Source organism: Mobula hypostoma, chromosome 6 (genome assembly GCF_963921235.1).
Source record: "Mobula hypostoma chromosome 6, sMobHyp1.1, whole genome shotgun sequence".
Taxonomy (NCBI): Eukaryota; Metazoa; Chordata; class Chondrichthyes; order Myliobatiformes; family Myliobatidae; genus Mobula; species Mobula hypostoma.
The window spans coordinates 132,818,288-132,837,613 of NC_086102.1; the positions used below are offsets into that span (position 1 = coordinate 132,818,288).

At 40.8% G+C, this 19,326-nt stretch overlaps 1 protein-coding gene across 14 annotated transcripts in view; it reads right to left on the bottom strand.

Annotated features, from left to right (window-relative positions):
- The window catches only part of LOC134348416 (abl interactor 2), a 161,862-nt gene that overhangs the window by 78,332 nt on the left and 64,204 nt on the right, over window positions 1-19,326 (bottom strand). For all 14 annotated transcript variants that reach the window (XM_063051756.1, XM_063051752.1, XM_063051751.1 and 11 more), the window contains exon 2: window positions 7,600-7,767. In XM_063051756.1, coding sequence (XP_062907826.1) covers window positions 7,600-7,767 — 168 coding nt within the window. The remainder of the gene's footprint in view (window positions 1-7,599; window positions 7,768-19,326) is intronic.

A 19,326-nucleotide genomic window follows, 5' to 3' on the forward strand; every position in this document is an offset into this window, starting at 1 on the left:
ATGGGATTAGTTTGGATTGGTGTCACAGTCGGCACAGCCACCATGGGCTGAGGGGCCTGGCCTGGTGCTATGTTCTATGTTCGAACATATCTTCTTACTTTCCTGGTCCTAACTGAGGATCTTCAACCCAAAACATTAACATTCCATAGATGTTGCCGGCCTTCTGTGTGCTCCCAGCATTTATTGATTGTATTTTCAACAAGGGCTTTTGATCTTTAAATAGCATTTGATTTCTTCACAAGAAAAGTAAGATCAAATGAGAAAATTATTTCTAATTCTGTCATAAATGCAGTGAAACTGCGTGTAAAAGAGATGCCACGGGATAATAAAGAACTTAACTAAGGTTGCAAGATTAACTAAATTTACTGAGAAAACAAATTCCATTTAATTAAAAGAAATTACAGCACATGGAGACAAAGGTCTGTTTTTCTCCCCATGTAGGCTCCTATTTATTTCAGACTTGCTTTTAATTGCATGTGTATTCTAGTACATGGGCACACAGCCATTATTTTCCTCTTTCCAAGCAATCTCTAGAAGGCAACGTCGTGACAAAAATTAACTTTGATTTGTCTAACTCAGAAAAGGCAATACTCATGGCACAGAAAGCTAGAGATGCTGCTGTCAAATTACTGAAATTAAATTTCATTAAGAAAGACATTGGAAGACATTCAAACCACACTGATGACAACTAGAAACACCAGGTTCCAAATTAATAAACACAGATGTCTCTATTATTTCCAAAGAATTTGTATTTCAATTTTTCAAGACAATTTCAAAAACAGATCAATGGTTAAAAGATGGTGTTTAAGCTGAGAATTGCATCCACAATCAAGGTGACCTTTTGGTACAGTAATGAAGGAGTCCAGCACTGTCACAAGTGGCATTTTCTGGGGATTGCTTTACTGAATCACGGTAAGTATTAAAGATTCCATAGAATTGCAACAATAGAGTTGTAGTTGCCCTGGCCAATATTTATACTTCAATCAATAATGGTAAAAATCAAATTAACTGTTCATTATCCCACTGATGTTAGTGAAATCTTGCTGCACACAAACAACCTGCACATTTTTTCCCCCCACGTGCCTGCAGTAACTACATTGCAGAGATTAAGATTTCTGCAAATGTTAGTTGGCTTTTGTAATGACTAACTTCATAGGGCACAAAGCAACAGTAAGGTTGCAGGTGGTAGATCTTTCTTGCTTATGTTAAAAGCAAGGGCATACAACAGAGGAGGAAAAAGTGTTATGGCGCAGGATGTGAGAAAGAACTGGGGTAAGAGATTTCTCAAAACTATAAACACAGACAAATACAAAGAGAAAATATTGTTACTACTCAGCAGGTCAGATTGCATCTGAAAGAGGAGATTTTGCTTTTCAACATTTTCTGTTTTTATTTTAGATTTTCAGCATCTGCAATTAATTAAAAAAATGAATGCAGGCAAAGATCATCTCTGCAGTCGTAATTCAATGCAAAACATTATGCATGATACATGTAAAATTGTACAAACTCAAGGAAATTTTCCCTCCCCAAGAGAAGATGTAACTTGAAATAATAAAACATCTGAAATACATAGAAACATAGAAAACCTACAGCACAATACAGGCTCTTCGACCCACAAAGTTGTGCCAAACACGTCCCTACCTTACTACACTCACTACATCTTACTGTCAAAAAAAGCAAATGCAAACTGTGGTGTCCTAAAGGTTGAATTAGTTTTGTTTGAAACCACCTGAGATATTTAGCTGACTTAAGATTTCTCACTGTAAGCTTTTTCTTTAAGCAATTTTTAAAAACCCATACAGCATCTTTTAATTGAGAAGGTCCCAAGTGATTTAAATGTAACAAAGAGATATAAAAAAGACTTGTAAAAATGTTTTTATGGTAACCTAAAGTATGCTTGATAAAGTAAAAGGTTTCTGAAGTACAGAAGTTTCAAAACACCAGAGAGATTTTGGACATAGAATTCCAGAAGATGGAAATGAGATGAGTTAAACTTTGGCACTGATTAAGAAAAATGCAAATGAAGGCATAATCTGTTTAGAAAAAAGATGCTCACTCGACATTTAAGAATTATGCATGCCATTAAAGCATACTAATTTCACACAATTCACATATGCTTCTAGTCAGAGTACATCATTATACAAAACTGGTGACAAACCAAATGCTGAGAGGGGTACTATTTCCTAAAAAAACAATATTACTTATTTGAACTCTGCCTGATTTCAAAGATATTTAGAATATTAATTAAACAGTGATAGTTCCTAACCACCAGGTGACCTATCAATGGAACATTTCAGTCAAATAATGCTAAGGAAGAAAATCTTGCACAGCTTCATATGGATTCTCCAAGTCAATGCCACAGTGAGATCCACTGATGGATATTTTAATGGACCAAGGTGTGGTGCTGAGTAACACCGAGTGGACTCACTTTGATCTAGAAATATGAACTGAATATTGATTCATAAATATTTCTGGGATCTCACCAAAAATCGTTTCATTTAAGTTGAAATAGCAAGTGCAAACCGTGGGCTGTCACTGTCAGATTCTAGGACTAGGCACCTTCAGCAGGGATTAATGAGGAATAATTTGGAGCTACAACTGCCAGTTCCTTCTCTAAACCAGGTGGCTACTGAGCTCCACTATTTGCAAAATGTTTGCTCACTGCATCTGAAAAGGAAATCCAATGAAACATCACTAAAAGCATAGAAATTAACTTTTCTATTGATAAGTCAATGAGTTTAAAGCCATCACCATTGACTTAAGTCAGTTTGCATAAATATAAAATCCAGCATTTTGACACACCGGGACTGAACGAGATGTACCCTAGGCTACTGTGGGAGGCGAGGGAGGAGATTGCTGAGTCTCTGGCAATGATCTTTGCATCATCAATGGAGAGAGATTCCAAAGGATTGGAGGGTTGCAGATGTTGTTCCCATCAAAGAAAGGGAGTAGAGATATCCCAGGAAATTATAGATCAGTGAGTCTTACTTCAGTGGTTGGTAAGTTGATGGAAAAGATCCTGAGAGGCAGAATTGATGAACATTTGGAAAGGCATAATATGATTAGGAATAGTCAGCATGGCTTTGCCTAAGGCAGGTCATGCCTTACGAGCCTAATTGAATTTTTTGAGGATGTGACTAAACATATTGATGAAGGTAGAGGAGTAGATGTAGTGTATATGGATTTCAGCAAGGCATTTGATAAGGTACCCATGCAAGGCTTATTGAGAAAGTAAGGAGGCATGGGATCCAAGGGGACATTGCTTTGTGGATTCAGAATTGGCTTGCCCACAGAAGGCAAAGTGTAGTTGTAGACAGGTCATATTCTGCATGGAGGTCGGTGACCAGTGGTGTGCCTCAGGGATCTGTTCTGGGACCCCTTCTCTTTGTGATTTTTGTAAATGACCTGGATGAGGAAATGGAAGGATGGGTTAGTAAATGTGCTGATGGCACAAAGGTTAGGGGTGTTGTGAATAGTGTGGAGGGTTGTCAGAGGTTACAGCAGGACATCGATAGAATGCAAAACTGGGCTCAGAAGTGGCAGATGAAATTCAACCCAGATAAGTGTGAGGTGGTTTGTTTTGGTAGGTTAAATATGATGGCAGAATATAGTATTAACGGTAAGACTCTTGGCAGTGTTGAGGATCAGAGGGATCTTGGGGTTTTGAGTCCATAGGACACTCAAAGCAGTTACACAGGTTGACTCTGTGGTTAAGAAGGCGAACAGTGCATTGGCCTTCATCAACCGTGGGATTTAGTTTAAGAGCTGAGAGGTAATGTTACAGCAATATAGGACCCTGGTCAGACCCCACTTGGAGTACTGTGCTCTTGTCTGGTTACCTCACTATAGGAAGGATGTGGAAACTATAGAAAGGGTGTAAAGGAGATTTAAAAGGATGTTGCCTGGATTGGGGAGCATGCCTTATGAGAACAGGTTGAACGAACTCGGCCTTTTCTCCTTGGAGCGACGGAGGATGAGAGGTGACCTGATAGAGGTGTATAAGATGATGAGAGGTAATGATCGTGTGGATAGTCAGTGGCTTTCCATCCCAGGGCTGAAATGGCTAACACGAGAGGACAGAGTCTTAAGGTGCTTAGGAATAGGTACAGAGGAGATGTCAGGGTGTAAGTTTTTTTACCCAGAGTGCGTGGAATGGGCTGCCAGCAACAGTGGTGGAGTCAGATACAATAGGGTCCTTTAAGACCCCTGAATACGTACATGGAGCTTAGAAAAATAGAGGGCTATGGGTAACCCTAGGTATTTCTAAAGTAAGTACATGTTCAGCACAGCATTGTCAGCCAAAGGGCCTGTATTGTGCTGTAGGTTTTCTACGTTCTATGATTTAACTAATCTTATGTTTAGGAACTGTTTAATAGATTCATTTATACATAGATATTATGATAATTGTTTTAAGCAAGCATAAATGGCACCCCATACTCCATGGTAACATTGCTAATGCTGCAGGACTAAGATAAGAAAACTTACCCAGCACGTAGTGTGTGAAAGTAAGTTGTACAATAGACTTCACTTTTTTTTTGCAGATGTAATTGGATTAGGAAATTTGATGAGAAAAACAGAGGGAACATTTCATGTTTTCTTGCAACAGACATATGCCTAAGAATTTGCATTGGTTCTCAGAACAATCACATCAATCCCTTACTTTATTCAAACGTATTCTCTCATGTGTACCTGTCAACTCTACTCAGTTAACCTACTGAAGTTTGGGAGGAATCAGTGCACCCAAAGGAAACCCACAGGATAACAGGAAAAACGTCAACCTGTGATGAGAAAGCTATGCAGGTCAAGGAGCTACAAGGCACTGGCACAGCCTACTGCGTCATTGTGCTTCCTATATGTTGTATCTCTGGGAGCAATTTTTTTCCCCACAACACAGAGAGAAATTTACTATTTATCTACTCCAAATATTTCCATCTAGCATAAAGTAATAGTGCAGAACCATAATGTGTCATTCTGCAGAAGAAAAGAGAGCTCCCTTAAGTCTATCTAAATTCATGCCCACACTCTGGGAGATATCTTTTGTAGTCATTGTACATCTTGACAAGATACAGGAAATTAACCTGTTCAGAACCAGATAACACTGTGGGGCCACAAATAGTTTTGTAATGGGAACATTTCTGGTCTAGATGCATTGCGGTATAACACAAAGTGGAACAGTACAAGCTAACAAAGTGTTGAATAAGTGAGAAAGGACAGCCTGGCCTTGACAGAAATTTTACACAAGGCAATCTGGCAAGAACAGGACATGACAGAAAAGCCAATGTTAAATTGCAAAGCACTATGTCAAGGTTACAGAGGATATTGTGGACATGTTCAAGGAACAAATGCATGGAGTTCTGCATAGGTATGTTCCATTGAGGTAGGGAAAGGATGGTAGAATTAAAGAGCCATGGTGCACAAAGTATGTAAAGAAAATCTAGTTAAGAAGAAAAGCTTACGAAAGGTTCAAGAAATTAAGTACTGTTAGAGCTCCAGAAAATTACAAGGTTGCTAGGAAGGAGCTTAAGAATGGAATTAGGAGAGCCAGAGGGGGCCATGAGAAAGCCTTGGTGAGCAGAATTAAGGAAAACCCCCAAGGCATTCTGCAAGTATGTGAAGATCAAGAGGATGAGCCAATTAAATGCAATAGTGGAAACATGTGCATGGAGTCGGAGGAGATACTTAATGAATACTTTGCTTCAGTATTCACCAGGGAAAAAGACCTGAGCAACTGTGGGGATGACTTACAGTGGACTGAAACACTAGTGTATAGACATTAAGAAAGAGGATGTGCTGGAGCTTTTGAAAAGCATTGTTAGGTAAGTCACTGGGACTGGGCTACATGGGAAGCAAGGAAGGAGACTGCTGAGCCTCTTGCAATGATCTTTGCATCATCAATAAGGGTTGGGGGAGTATCGGAGAATTGGAAGGTTGCAAATGTTGTTCCCTTGTTCAAGAAAGGGAGTAGAGATAACCCAGGAAATTATAGACCAGTGAGTCTGACTTCAGTGGTGGATAAATTGATGGAGAAGATCCTGAGGGGCAAAATTTATGAGCATTTGGAGACATAATCTGATTAGGGATAGTCAGCATGGCTTTGTCAAGGGAAGATCGTGCCTAATGGGCTTGACTGAATTCTTTGAGGAAGTAACAAATCACATTGATGAAGGTAGAGCAGTGGATGTAGTGTATATGGATTTTAGTAAGGCATTTGATGAGGTACTCCATGCCAGGCTCCTTCAGAAAGTAAGGAGGCATGAGATTCAAGGAGACCTTGCTTTGTGGATCCAGAATTGGTTTGTCCACAGAAGACAAAGGGTTGTTGTAGATGATTCGTATTCTGCATGGACATCAGTGACCAGTGGTGTTCCGCAGGGATGTGTTCTGGGACCCCTCCTCTTTGTGATTTTTTTAAATAACCTGGATGAAGAAGTAGAAGGGTGGGTTAGTAAGTTTGCTGATGACACAAAGGTTGGGGGTGTTGTGGATAGTCTGGAGGGTTGCAGAGGTTACAGTGGGACATCGATAGGATGTAGAACGAGGCAGAGAAGTGGCAGATGAACTTCAACCCAGACAAGTGTGAAGTGGTTCATTTTTGTCGGTCCAATTTGAAAACAGAATATAATATAAATGGTAAGACTCTTGGCAGTGTGGAGGATCTGAGAGATCCTGGAGTCTGTGTCGATAGGGCACTCAAAGCTGCTGCGCAGGTTGACAGTGTTGTTAAGGCATATGGGTGTGTTGGCATACATCAATCGTGGGATTGAGCTCAAGAGCGGTGAGGTAATGTTACAGCTATGCAAGACCTTGGTCAGACCCCACTTGGAGTACTGTGTTCAGTTCTGGTCACCTCACTACAGGAAGGATGTAGATACTATAGAGAGGGTGCAGAGGAAATTTACAAGGATGTTGCCTGGATTGGAGGGTGTACCTTATGAGGATAGGTTGAGTGTACTTGGCTTTTTCTCCTTGGAGCGACAGAGGATGGATGAGAGGTGACCTGATAAGAGGTGTATAAGATGATGAGGGGCACTGATCATGTGGATAGTCAAAGGCTTTTTCCCAGGGCTGAAATGGCTAACGCAAGGGGGTATTAGTTTTAAGGTGCTTGGAAACAGGTACCGAGGGGATGTCAGGGGTAAGTTTTCCACACAGAGTGGTGGGTACGTGGAATGCACTGCCGGTGGCAGCAGCGGAAGTGGATACAACAGAGTCTCTTAGATAGGTACATGGAGCTTAGAAAAATAGAGAGCTATGCGCTAGGGAAATTCTAGGCAGTCTCTAGAGCAGGTTACATGGTTGGCACAACATTGTGGGCCAAAGGGCCTGTAATGTGCTGTAAATTTCTATGTTCTGTTACAACCATGCTCACACATAAACTACGTAATTGCTATTTTGAGTTACCTAAAAACTGGAGAGAATGTACCCTACTAAGGAAGGTGAAAAGGAAAGAAAAATAAGGCTGCAAGAAAAGAGAAGATTGGGAGAAATACTCTCATAAATGGAGAAATATATTGAAGTCTAAAATAATGTTACTATTCCATCATATAAAGGTCCACCAATGAAATCAGGAGGATCATGAAAGTGAGCGAAAGAGCCTACCTGTGAAATATGGTTGATAGATGATTCCATGCGTCGGAGCTGGGATGCCTGGATGTCCAGCATCTGGAGCACATTATTCGCCAATGTGTTGATCAAGTAGGCCACACTTGCTAAGGACTGGGTTGTGTAGGCTTTGGTTTCTTCCAGAGCTCGCTGTTTATCTGCTGCCTTTAAAAAGTATTAACAGATTAATTGTGTTACACAGGTTTATAGGTTACTGGTAGTTATGTTACAATACAATAATTCCATTCCTATGAAACTTCACATTACAGTTAATCTTGTTTTAATATCAATTGTGTTGATGGGGGAAAAGGGTGTTGGGAGTACAGTGTTTCAGACTTACAATAACTTACTTTTCTCCACGATTTTCAAAAATAAATGTGTTTGTTAAAGGATATTCCTTTACATGTAAAATCTGTATGTTACATTGTTTCATGGAGTATCCTTTCATGGGTCTCAATAGAAGAAATTGCTTGTCAGTTTTCAGTGGTCTCCTTGGTGAAACTAGCAGCCTGCATTCCTGAGACAATGCTAATTGATTAGTGGGCAGGTTATATGTAAACAGTTCATTTTCTGATTCTCATTTTCCAAAGTGGTCCCCTAGTTCCTTAATAAAATCATGTTATGACCAGTTTTCCCTACATAACAGCATTCCTTACTCTTTAATCACGTTATATTCAAGTTACAGAAACATGTATGATAGCAGAATTATCTGTATTTCAAATACTGAAAATTAGGATATATTAAGTAGATATCGTGATTTTTAACTGATGGCAACTTTTGGAATGGGCAAGTAAAATGATTTTTCATAATACAGCAAACTCTCTCCAATGTCAGCACATCCTTTCATAAATAAGGGGCCCAAACTGCTCACGATACTCCAAGTGAGGCCTAACCAGTGCAATATACAGCCTCAGCATTACATCCTTGCTTTTGTATTCTAATCCTCCTGAAATGAATGCTGACATTGCATTCACCTTCCTTACCACCAATTTAACCTGCAAAAAAACCTTTAGGCAATCATGCATGAGGACTCTAAAATCCCTTTTCCCCTTGGATATCTGAATTTTCTTCCTGTTTAGAAAATAGTCTATGCTTTTAATGCTTCTACCAAAGTCATGACCATACCCTTCCTGACACTGTGGTCCATTTGCCACCTCTTTACCCACTCCCCTTCTGCAGCCTCTTTGCTTCAACACTATCTGTCCCTCCAACCACCTTTGTATCATCTGAAGATTTGGCCACAAAGCCATCAATTTCACCATCCAAATCGTTGACGTAGAACGTATAAAGAAGTGGTCGCAACACAAATCCTTGTGGAACAACACTAGTCACTGACAGCTAATCAGAAAAGGATTCCTTTATTCCCACTCTCTGCCTCCTGCCAATCGGCCAATGCTCTATTCACGCCAGTATCTTTCTGTGATATCCTGTGCTCTTATCTTGTTTAGCAGCCTCATGTGCAGCACCTTGTCACAGACATTCTGAAAATCCAAGTACACAACATCCACAGATTTCATTCAGCTGTATGGACGGCAAGAGACTGAGCGGAAAAATACTTAAAGAATTAGGTCTTAAGGCGACACAAAAGAATGGATGCCTTGAAATGGTGACAGTTCAATTGTTAAATTATGGGGTAGCTAAAAAGTTAGCTTGAACAACCTTATTGGTAGGGGAGAGGGTGGGGGGGGATGAGATGGGAGGGAGGGGGAGAATTGCTTTAAAAGAAATAGATCCATACATTACAGTGTGCATTACTTCAATTTGTTCAGTGATGCCTTGGTATGTTTCTACTCCATTGATGGGACTGAACAGAGACCAATGGTTTTCAGATGGAAATGGAATCAGTATTTAAAGTGACATCACAGTGTGATTCGCTTCAGCAGAGATAGTGCATGGACCAACATACAATGGGCCTTGTGAGCTGTAAATTGGTTCTAATCTGTGTATATACATCTATTGATGCTTCTGGACACATCTTCAGTGATGTTCCTGGAATCATCGGGTGTTTCAGGTCTTTCAACATCATACAACCTCCTCCAGGTGACCCAGCCAGGGCTGATCAGACCTCAGCTTGTGTCCAGGTGGCTAGCTACTTATGACTCCATGGCTCCCCTCTTTTGAGCCACAGCCATCTTGAGGCCCTCTCTGCCGCATTGGTGGTACTGCGGATGGCTCTCCTCTTCCTCTCTCCCTCGATGCCCAAAATGCTGAAGGTTCTAACTAAAGAATGGGCTGCGAATCCCCAACAACCAACCTCCACTGGGAAACACCTCGCTCTCCAGCACTCAAAGAATAGTGCAGTTTTCAAGTAATGGTCATTTCATGAGCAGTCAGACTGACTCAATTCAAATGGTGTCAGAATGACTACATATTCTGACGTAAAGTTGAATGTACAAGAAGAGAAATTCAAGCAACATACATCAAAGTTGCTGGTGAACACAGCAGGCCAAGCAGCATCTATAGGAAGAGGCGCAGTCGACGTTTCAGGCCGAGACCCTTCGTCAGGACTAACTGTTAGTCCTTCAGTTAGTCCTGACGAAGGGTCTCGGCCTGAAACGTCGACTGCGCCTCTTCCTATAGATGCTGCTTGGCCTGCTGCGTTCACCAGCAACTTTGATGTATGTTGCTTGAATTTCCAGCATCTGCAGAATTCCTGTTGTTTGACTTTGCAGATATTGCTTTGCAGTTGCAAAAGATAGGGAGTTTGAATCAGATAACGTCAACAATAATGTTAGAATGGGTTAGTGATGGTAAAGAACAAGCCTAATTTAGCCAAGTAATTTATTCAAAGTAATCTAAATTAACCAATCATAATCTAGCATACCTAAATTATTCTATATGTTTCAAGGCAATGCTGATATAGTTTTACACTGATGCAGTGATACAGTCAACACACACACTTGCTGAGGGAATGAATTTATTTCTTACATCCTTCACATACAAGAGGAGTAAAAATCTTTATGTTACGTCTCCAACTAAATGTGCAATGTGCAATCATAGTAATTTATAATAAATAGAACAGTCAATGTAACATAGAAATACACTCAAATTAGTGTGAGTTAATCAGTTTGATAGCCTGGTGGAAGAAGCTGTCCCAGATCTTGTTGGTCCTGGCTTTTATGTTGCGGTACTGTTTTCCGGATGGTAGCAGCCGGAATAGATTGTGATCGGTGTGACTCGGGTCCCGAATGATCCTTCGGGCAAATGTCCCAAATAGTGAGAAGTTCACATCTACAGATGCACTGGGCTGTCCGCACCACTCTCTGCAGAGTCATGCGTTTGAGGGAAGTACAGTTCCTGTACCAGGCAGTGATGCAGCCGGTCAGGATGCTCTCAATTGTGCCCCTGTAGAAAGTTCTTAGGATGATGAGAGGCATTGACCATGTGGATAGCCAGAGGCTTTTCCCCCAGGGCTGAAATGGTTAACACAAGGGGGCATAGTTTTAAGGTGCTTGGATAGAAACCATAGAAAAACTACAGCACAGAAACAGGCCTTTTGGCCCTTCTTGGCTGTGCCGAACCATTTTCTGCCTAGTCCCAATGACCTGCACATGGACCATACCCCTCCCATCCATGTATCTGTCCAATTTATTCTTAAATGTTAAAAAAGAACCCGCATTTACCACCTCGTCTGGCAGCTCATTCCATACTCCCACCACTCTCCGTGTGAAGAAGCCCCCCCAATGTTCCCTTTAAACTTTTCCCCCTTCACCCTTAACCCATGTCCTATGTTTTTTTTCTCCCCTTGCTTCAGTGGAAAAAGCCTGCTTGCATTCACTCTATCTATACCCATCATAATTTTATATACCTCGGTCAAATCTCCCCTCATTCTTCCGCGCTCCAGGGAATAAAGTCCTAACCTATTCAATCTTTCTCTGTAACTGAGTTTCTCAAGTCCCGGCAACATCCTTGTAAACCTTCTCTGCACTCTTTCAACCTTATTAATATCCTTCCTATAATTTGGTGACCAAAACTGAACACAATACTCCAGATTCGGCCTCACCAATGCCTTATACAACCTCACCATAACATTCCAGCTCTTATACTCAATACTTTGATTAATAAAGGCCAATGTACCAAAAGCTCTTTTTACGACCCTATCTACCTGTGACGCCACTTTTAGGGAATTTTGTATCTGTATTCCCAGATCCCTCTGTTCTACTGCACTCTTCAGTGCATTACCATTTACCCTGTATGTTCTACCTTGGTTTGTCCTTCCAAAGTGCAATACCTCACACTTGTCTGTATTAAACTCCATCTGCTATTTTTCAGCCCATTTTTCCAGCTGGTCCAAATCCCTCTGCAAGCTTTGAAAACCTTCCTCACTGTCCACTACACCTCCAATCAGTAAATTTGCTGATCCAATTTATCATATTATCATCCAGATCATTGATATAGATGACAAATAACAATGGACCCAGCACTGATCCCTGTGGCACACCACTAGTCACAGGCCTCCACTCAGAGAAGCAATTCTCTACCATCACTCTCTGGCTTCTTCCATTGAGCCAATATCTAATCCAATTTACCACCTCTCAATGTATACCAAGCGACTGAATTTTCCTAACTAACCTCCCATGCGGGACCTTGTCAAAGGCCTTACTGAAGTCCATGTAGACAACATCTACTGTCTTCCCTTCATCCACTTTCCTGGTAACCTCCTCGAAAAACTCCAACAGATTGGTCAAACATGACCTACCATGCACAAAGCCAAGTTGACTCTCCCTAGTAAGTCCCTGTCTATCCAAATGCTTGTAGATTCTGTTTCTTAGTACTCCCTCCAATAACTTACCCACTACCGATGTCAAACTTACCGGCCTATAATTTCCTGGATTACTTTTTGATCCTTTTTTAAACAAGGGAACAACATGAGCTATTCTCCAATCCTGCGGCACCTCACCCACAGACACCTTCATTTTAAATATTTCTGCCAGGGCCCCTGCAACTTCAACACCAGTCTCCTTCAAGGTCCAAGGGAATAGCCTATCAGGTCCTAAGGATTTATCCACTTTAATTTGCCTCAAGATAGCAAACACCTCCTCCTTTTCAATCTGTACAGTTTCCATGATCTCACGACTTGTTTCCCTCAATTCCATAGACTTCATGCCAGTTTCCTTAGTAAATACTGACACAAAAAACCCATTTAAGATCTCCCCCATTTCTTTTGGTTCTGCACGTAGCCGACCACTCTGATCTTCAAGAGGACCAATTTTATCCCTTACAATCCTCTTACTCTTAATATACCAGTAAAAGCTCTTTGGATTATCCTTCACTTTGACTCCCAAGGCAACCTCATGTCTTCTTTCAGCCCTCCTGATTTTCTTCTTAAGTATTTTCTTGCACTTTTTATACTCAAGCACCTTATTTACTCCCTGTTTCCTATACATATCATACAACCATCTCTTCTTCTTTATCAGAGTTGCAATATCCCTTGATGTAGCAACAAGGGAGACATCAGAGGTAAGCTTTTCACACAGAGAGTGGTGGGTGCATGGAATGCACTGCCAGCAAAGGTGGTAGAGGCAGGTACAATAGGGTCTTTTAAGAGACTCTTAGATAGGTACATGGAGCTTAGAAAAATAGAGGGCTATGCAGTAGCGAAATTTTAGGCAGTTTCTAGGGTAGGTTACGTGGTCGGCACAACGTTGTGGGCTGAAGGGCCTGTAATATACTGTAGATTTCTACATTTCTATTTCAAAACTGTTACAACCCAGTAACATTTGAGTATATAAAATGCTGATTTGGTTCACTACCCTTTGCAGTTGAACCTGAAACCGGGGTATATGCATATCCTTGCCAAAAAAATTAGTTAACTAACCAAGAGGCCAATATTCAACATATCATTGTCTCTGTTTGCTTTCTTGCAACCCTCCCATTGACATCAGAGATCAGTTGTACAGCATTGCCAGCTGTAAGAGTAACTGCACCTGGCTTTCATCTGCCCCCCTCTCAGTTTTGGTTTGTCTTGCAGGTTGATATTTTACATGGAATCCTATTGGGAGCTCAGTGTGAAGGGATGCACAGTAAGAATTCTTGAGCAGAGTGGTTGTGAATCATCCATATATTTTAAACCAAAGCAAATGAGCTGTGCAATGTAATGATTATCACATCTGCCTGAGGCACAAATTGAAAACTGACCTTCAAGAGATAATTATGTATGATAGTTTCATCTCTTTGCTATCCCCCCACATGCTCTATCCTCCACACACTTGTGGGGTGGGAAATCTAAATGTACAAATGCATGACAGTGGTGGAATTATTCACACCGTCACTGACTTTTATGACAAATCCTCTGATTCTTTAATTATATACTGCACGAAGATGCTCAAAGGTAGATTAGGAGAGTTGCAACTGCAACTTGCATACTTTTATGCACTGAGTTGCTGTACATGATTGGCTTGATTAGATAGTTTCATTAATGAGCCGGTGTTTAGATGTACCTAATAAAGTGGCCACTGAGTATAGCATTGCATTTACAGAGAAAGTACAGTGTTGGTAGACAATGTTACTCACTGAGCATGGGGGTAAGCCATCAAAATTCAGTACAAACTGGAATTCAGCAACAGCTCAAAGGTTAGTGAATGATGGAAGGTTGTGGACCAAGACAATATGAGGATAGTTTTGTTTAGAGTTAACAAAGGCAGCTGAAAGTTAGGTTCAAACCAGTGTACACATAAGAAAATAAATAATAATAAGTAAATATATAAGCAATAAGTATCAAAAACCTGAGATGAAGAGATCATGAAAGTGAGCTCAAAGGTTGTAGAAGCATTTCAGTGATGGGGCAAGTGAGGTAGATTGAAGTTATCTCCTTCGGTTCAAGAGTCTGATAGTTGAGGGGTAATCACTGTTTCTGAACCTGGTGGTGAGAGTCTTGAGCAGGGGTCCCCAACCTTTTTTGCACCGCGGACCGGTTTAATATTGACAATTATCTTGCGGACCAGCTAACGGGGGGGGGGGGGTGTTCAAGAAGGGTTAAACTCACCTCAACAAGTCTTTTACAGTTAGGGTTGCCAACTTTCTCAATCCCAAATAAGGGACAAAAGAAGCAGTTAAATCCCGGTATACTTTACCCCAAAATAGACTACCATGACTATGAACCCTTGCGCCGGCACCTGTGTGCGTATGCGCGTACGTGCCGATTGTTTTCCCCATAAATCAGTTTTGCCTTCATCTTCCCGACTATACTGTACATACATTATTTCTACTTTATATAGGCTGTGTATTTATCATATCATTCCCGCTTTTACTATATGTTGGTGTTACTTATTTTTGGTTTTATGTGTTATTTGGTATGATTTGGTAGGTTATTTTTTGGGTCTGGCAACGCTTAAAAATTTTTCCCATATAAATTAATGGTGATTGTTTCTTCGCTTCACGCCATTTCAGCACGAAAGGTTTCATTGGAATGCTCTACCTTAGTGGGGTAAATACAGGACAAGGGCGGTCCCGTCTGGGACAAACCAATTTAGCCCAATATACGGGATGTCCCTGCAAATATGGGACAGTTGGCAACCCTATGTTCAAATTCAACAGTGCGTGACAGGGAATGAGGAAAGGTGCAGCTGACTCATATCGTTTCCTCACGGTCCGGTAGCGCATGCTCTGTCGCCCGGTGGTTGGGGACCGCTGGTCTTAAGGCTCCTGCACCACCTTCCTGATGAAAGCGGCAAGAAGAGAGCATGTCCTGGGCAGTGGTGTTCCTGATTATGGATGCTGCTTTCCTGTAATGTACATGTGCCCAAAGGTGGGGAGAGCTTTACCCGTGATGGACTGGGCCATATCCACTACTTTTTGTAGGATTTTCCATTCAAGGGTATTGGTATTTCCATACCAGGCTGTGATACAGCTAGTCAATATACTTTCCACCACAATCTATAGAAGTTTGTCGAAGTTTTTAAAATGCAGAAACTTCTCAAATTTCGAAGGAAGTACAGGCACTGATGTGTTATCTTCATGATGCCACTTACGTGCTGGGCCCAGGACAGATCCTCTGAAATAACATCAAGGAATTTACTGTTGCTGATCTTCTCTCCCTCTGATCCCCTGATGAGGACTGGCTCAGAGACCTTTGGCTTCCTCCACCTAAAGTCAAATGTCAGCTCCTTGGACTTTCTGACATTGAGTCAGAGGCTGTTGTGGCACCACTCAGCAAGATTTTCAATTTCCCTCCTCTTTGTGGATTCATCTCCATCTTTGATTTGGTCTACGACAGTGGTGTCATCAGCAAACTTAAATATGGCTTTGTAGTTGTGCTTAGCCACACAGTCCTAAGTGTACAGCGAGTAGAGCAGGGGGCTCATCACAGAGCCTTTGGTGCATATGTGCTGATGGAGATTGTGGAGGAGATGTTGCTGCCAATCTGAGTTGACTGGGGTTTGCAAGTGAGGAAAAAGAGGATCCATGTCACAAGGAGGTACTGAGGCCAAGGTCTTGAAGCTTATTGATTAGTTTTGACAGGATGATAGTATTGGATGCGGAACTGTAGTCGATAAAGAGCACCCTGATGTATGCACCTTTGCTGTCCAGATGTTCCAGGGTTAACTGAAGAATCAATGAGATGACATCAGCTATGGACCTGTTGTGCCGGTCGGTAAATTGGAGCAGATCCACGTCACTTCTCAGGCAGGAGTTGATATGTTTCATCAACCTCTCAAAGCACTTCATCACAGTGGATGTACAGTGACATGCTAAAGTTTGAGCACCCCGGTCAAAATTTCTGATACTGTGAATAGCTAAGCAAGTAAAAGATGAACTGATTTCCAAAAGGCATAAAGTTAAAGATGACACGTTTCTTTAATATTTTAAGCAAGAAAACTTTTTTATTTCCATCTTTTACAGTTTCAAAATAACAAAAAAGGAGAAGGGCCCAAAGCAGAAGTATGGGCACCCTGCATGGTCAGTACGTAGTAACACCCCCTTTGGCAAGTATCACAGCTTGTAAGCACTTTCTGTAGCCAGCTAAGAGTCTTTCAATTCTTGTTTGGGGGATTTTCGCCCATTCTTCTTCACAAAAGGCTTCTAGTTCTGTGAGATTCTCGGGCCGTCTTGCATGTACTGATCTTTTGAGGTCTATCCAGATTTTCCATGATGCTTAGGTCAGGGGACTGTGAGGGTCATGGCAAAACCTTCAGCTTGTGCCTCTTGAGGTAGTCCACTGTGGATTTTGAGGTGTGTTTAGGATCATTATCCTGTTGTAGAAGCTATCCTCTTTTCATCTTCAGCTTTTTTACAGGCTGTGATGTTTGCTTCCAGAATTTGCTGGTATTTAATTGAATTCATTCTTCCCTCTACCAGTAAATGCTCCCCGTGCCACTGGCTGCAACACAAGCCCAAAGCATGATCGATCCACTCCCGTGCTTAACAGTTGGAGAGGTGTTCTTTTCATGAAATTCTGCACCCTTTTTCCTCCAAACATACTTTTGCTCATTGCGGCCAAAAAGTTCTATTTTAACTTCAGCAGTCCACAGGACTTGTTTCCAAAATGCATCAGGCTTATTTAGATGCTCCTTTGAACCTTTTGAATGGAACAGAGATTTTGACCAGGGGCGCCCAAACTTTTGCATGCCACTGTACCTCCGCTAACTCTTCCAGCTCTACGTACGTTTCCTCTCTCACTCCTGATTGGTCCTATTCTCACATGACCTAGTTTTTTGAACCTTTCATAAGCTTTTCTTTTCTTAACTAGATTTTCTACATACTTTGTACACCATGGTTCTTCTACCCTACCATCCTTTCCCTTGAACAATTTCTCTCAAACCAATCGGATAAATGAAATTGATCTGGGAGATCACACTGTAACTATTCCTTATATCATTAGTTGCTACATCAGGATTTGCCAAAAAGGTTCACATAGAAAAAACTTGGGAATGGGAAACACAGGAATCGCCAGATCCTACAATATGGAGCACAAACAGGTGGTTGGAACTTCACATATTTTGCCTGACCCACTGGAAGATTTCAGTGGGTCAGATAGAATCTATGGCAGAAAAAGGACAGATAGCAGTTCCAATTGAGACCCTTTACCTGGACTAGATGTCTGGGTTCTAATTCGTAGATGTCTGGGTTCTAATTCACTTCTCCAACTGGCTTCACCTCATTGATCCAACGAGACCACTTTCCACAGCCGCAATTCTGTAACGTGCCTTTCCCTTTGCAACTATTGTTTAAAGTCTGATGGAAGAAAATTCCTATAGAAGTGCATGATAAAACATAAAACCTCAAACAGTTCACAGAAATTTTGTCCCTTATCAAAAGCATCCATAAGGTCCATGAAGATGCTGGGTATCTGTGAAGGATTAAAGAATCTATAGAACTTTTTTGTGGTCTATTTTGCATCCTCAGGATGACTCTAAAAAACAAAATGGAGTCTGTTGTGACTGTAGGGAATGAGAGTAGCCACCATACATCATTATGAAGCTCAGTGTGCACCCTAGGTTTATCTAAGTTTGACTTTGAGGCTGCATGTTAATTGCATTTCAGATTCAGGTTAATTTATCACCATATGTACCAGGGTGGAGTGAAATTCTTCACGTGAAACTCAGCAGTGTGTGTGGTAATAATAAATAAACAATAAATATAGTGACAGGCACAAAACAATAGAAATGTGTTACTTATTTATCATATTCTAATTCTCCAATTTCAAGTACTTTATCCTTTATATTAAATAGATACCCATTAATAATCTTAACCATCAACACAGTATTTGGTTTATTTGCTAATTTCTCATACATCGGTGAAATGCCTAGCTCGTTTAGACTAAATTAGGAGGCTAGATAGCGCAAGTCAGCCCTTTACCTTGTGTCTGCAATTACCATCTATTATTTCTGTCAACATATTTATTTCAGCTTACTCTTCCAGAAGGGAAAAAACATTTAATTTGATGTTCCAGATGAAGAAATTATTCAAAATACTATTTTTTCTCCATTTCTAGCAGCATTTTGGAAATGTTTCAGATTCTCATGGGAATATTGGGGGCTGGGGGCTTTAAGAGCCAATTGCTGAATATAGTTTCCACCCTCAAAGGTTCTTCAACTCTGATCAATGAATCAATCCTCATTCATAGATAATTGCACCTAAGTCTTTCCATATCCATCTGTACTCTGTCCTGGTGTTAAGTGATGATATACCTACTAATACCATACCTCAGCAACAAACCCACATCCACTTCAGTGACATTGCTACAGCCACTAATCCCAGGGTTTATAATGATAGTACCATACATGTGGTGAATAATGACTTGTCAATATCTACTTGGACACCAATTGTTTTGAAGCTTACACTGTTCCCTCCACATTTTGCCCCACAAATGTGTCACTGAAAATATTAGGTGATCTTTGCATCCTTACATTAAACTGAAATAATAGCACCAGAGAATTTTTTAAAAAAGACTGTCAGGTACAGCTTGTCAAACCAGGTGTCTCTAGTCCTTTTTGAGGTATTCAATATTCTTCTTTATCTTTTCATATTTTATCCAATTCCTTTCAAATAACAATGCACTAAGCCTGAATAACCATCTGACATAAAGCACCACATGTACTTAAGACCCACTGATTATATCAACAGATTAAAGCTTTAATTATTTAGCTCTAATTATTTATATTTCTGAATTAAATTTCCTATTAGGTGTCTCAACTGCAGTGAATAAGCTGTAACCTTTGAGACTTCCTGCCATAATAGCAACTTTCTACTCAGGCTCAAGAACATCTCCATAAACTCCTTTCA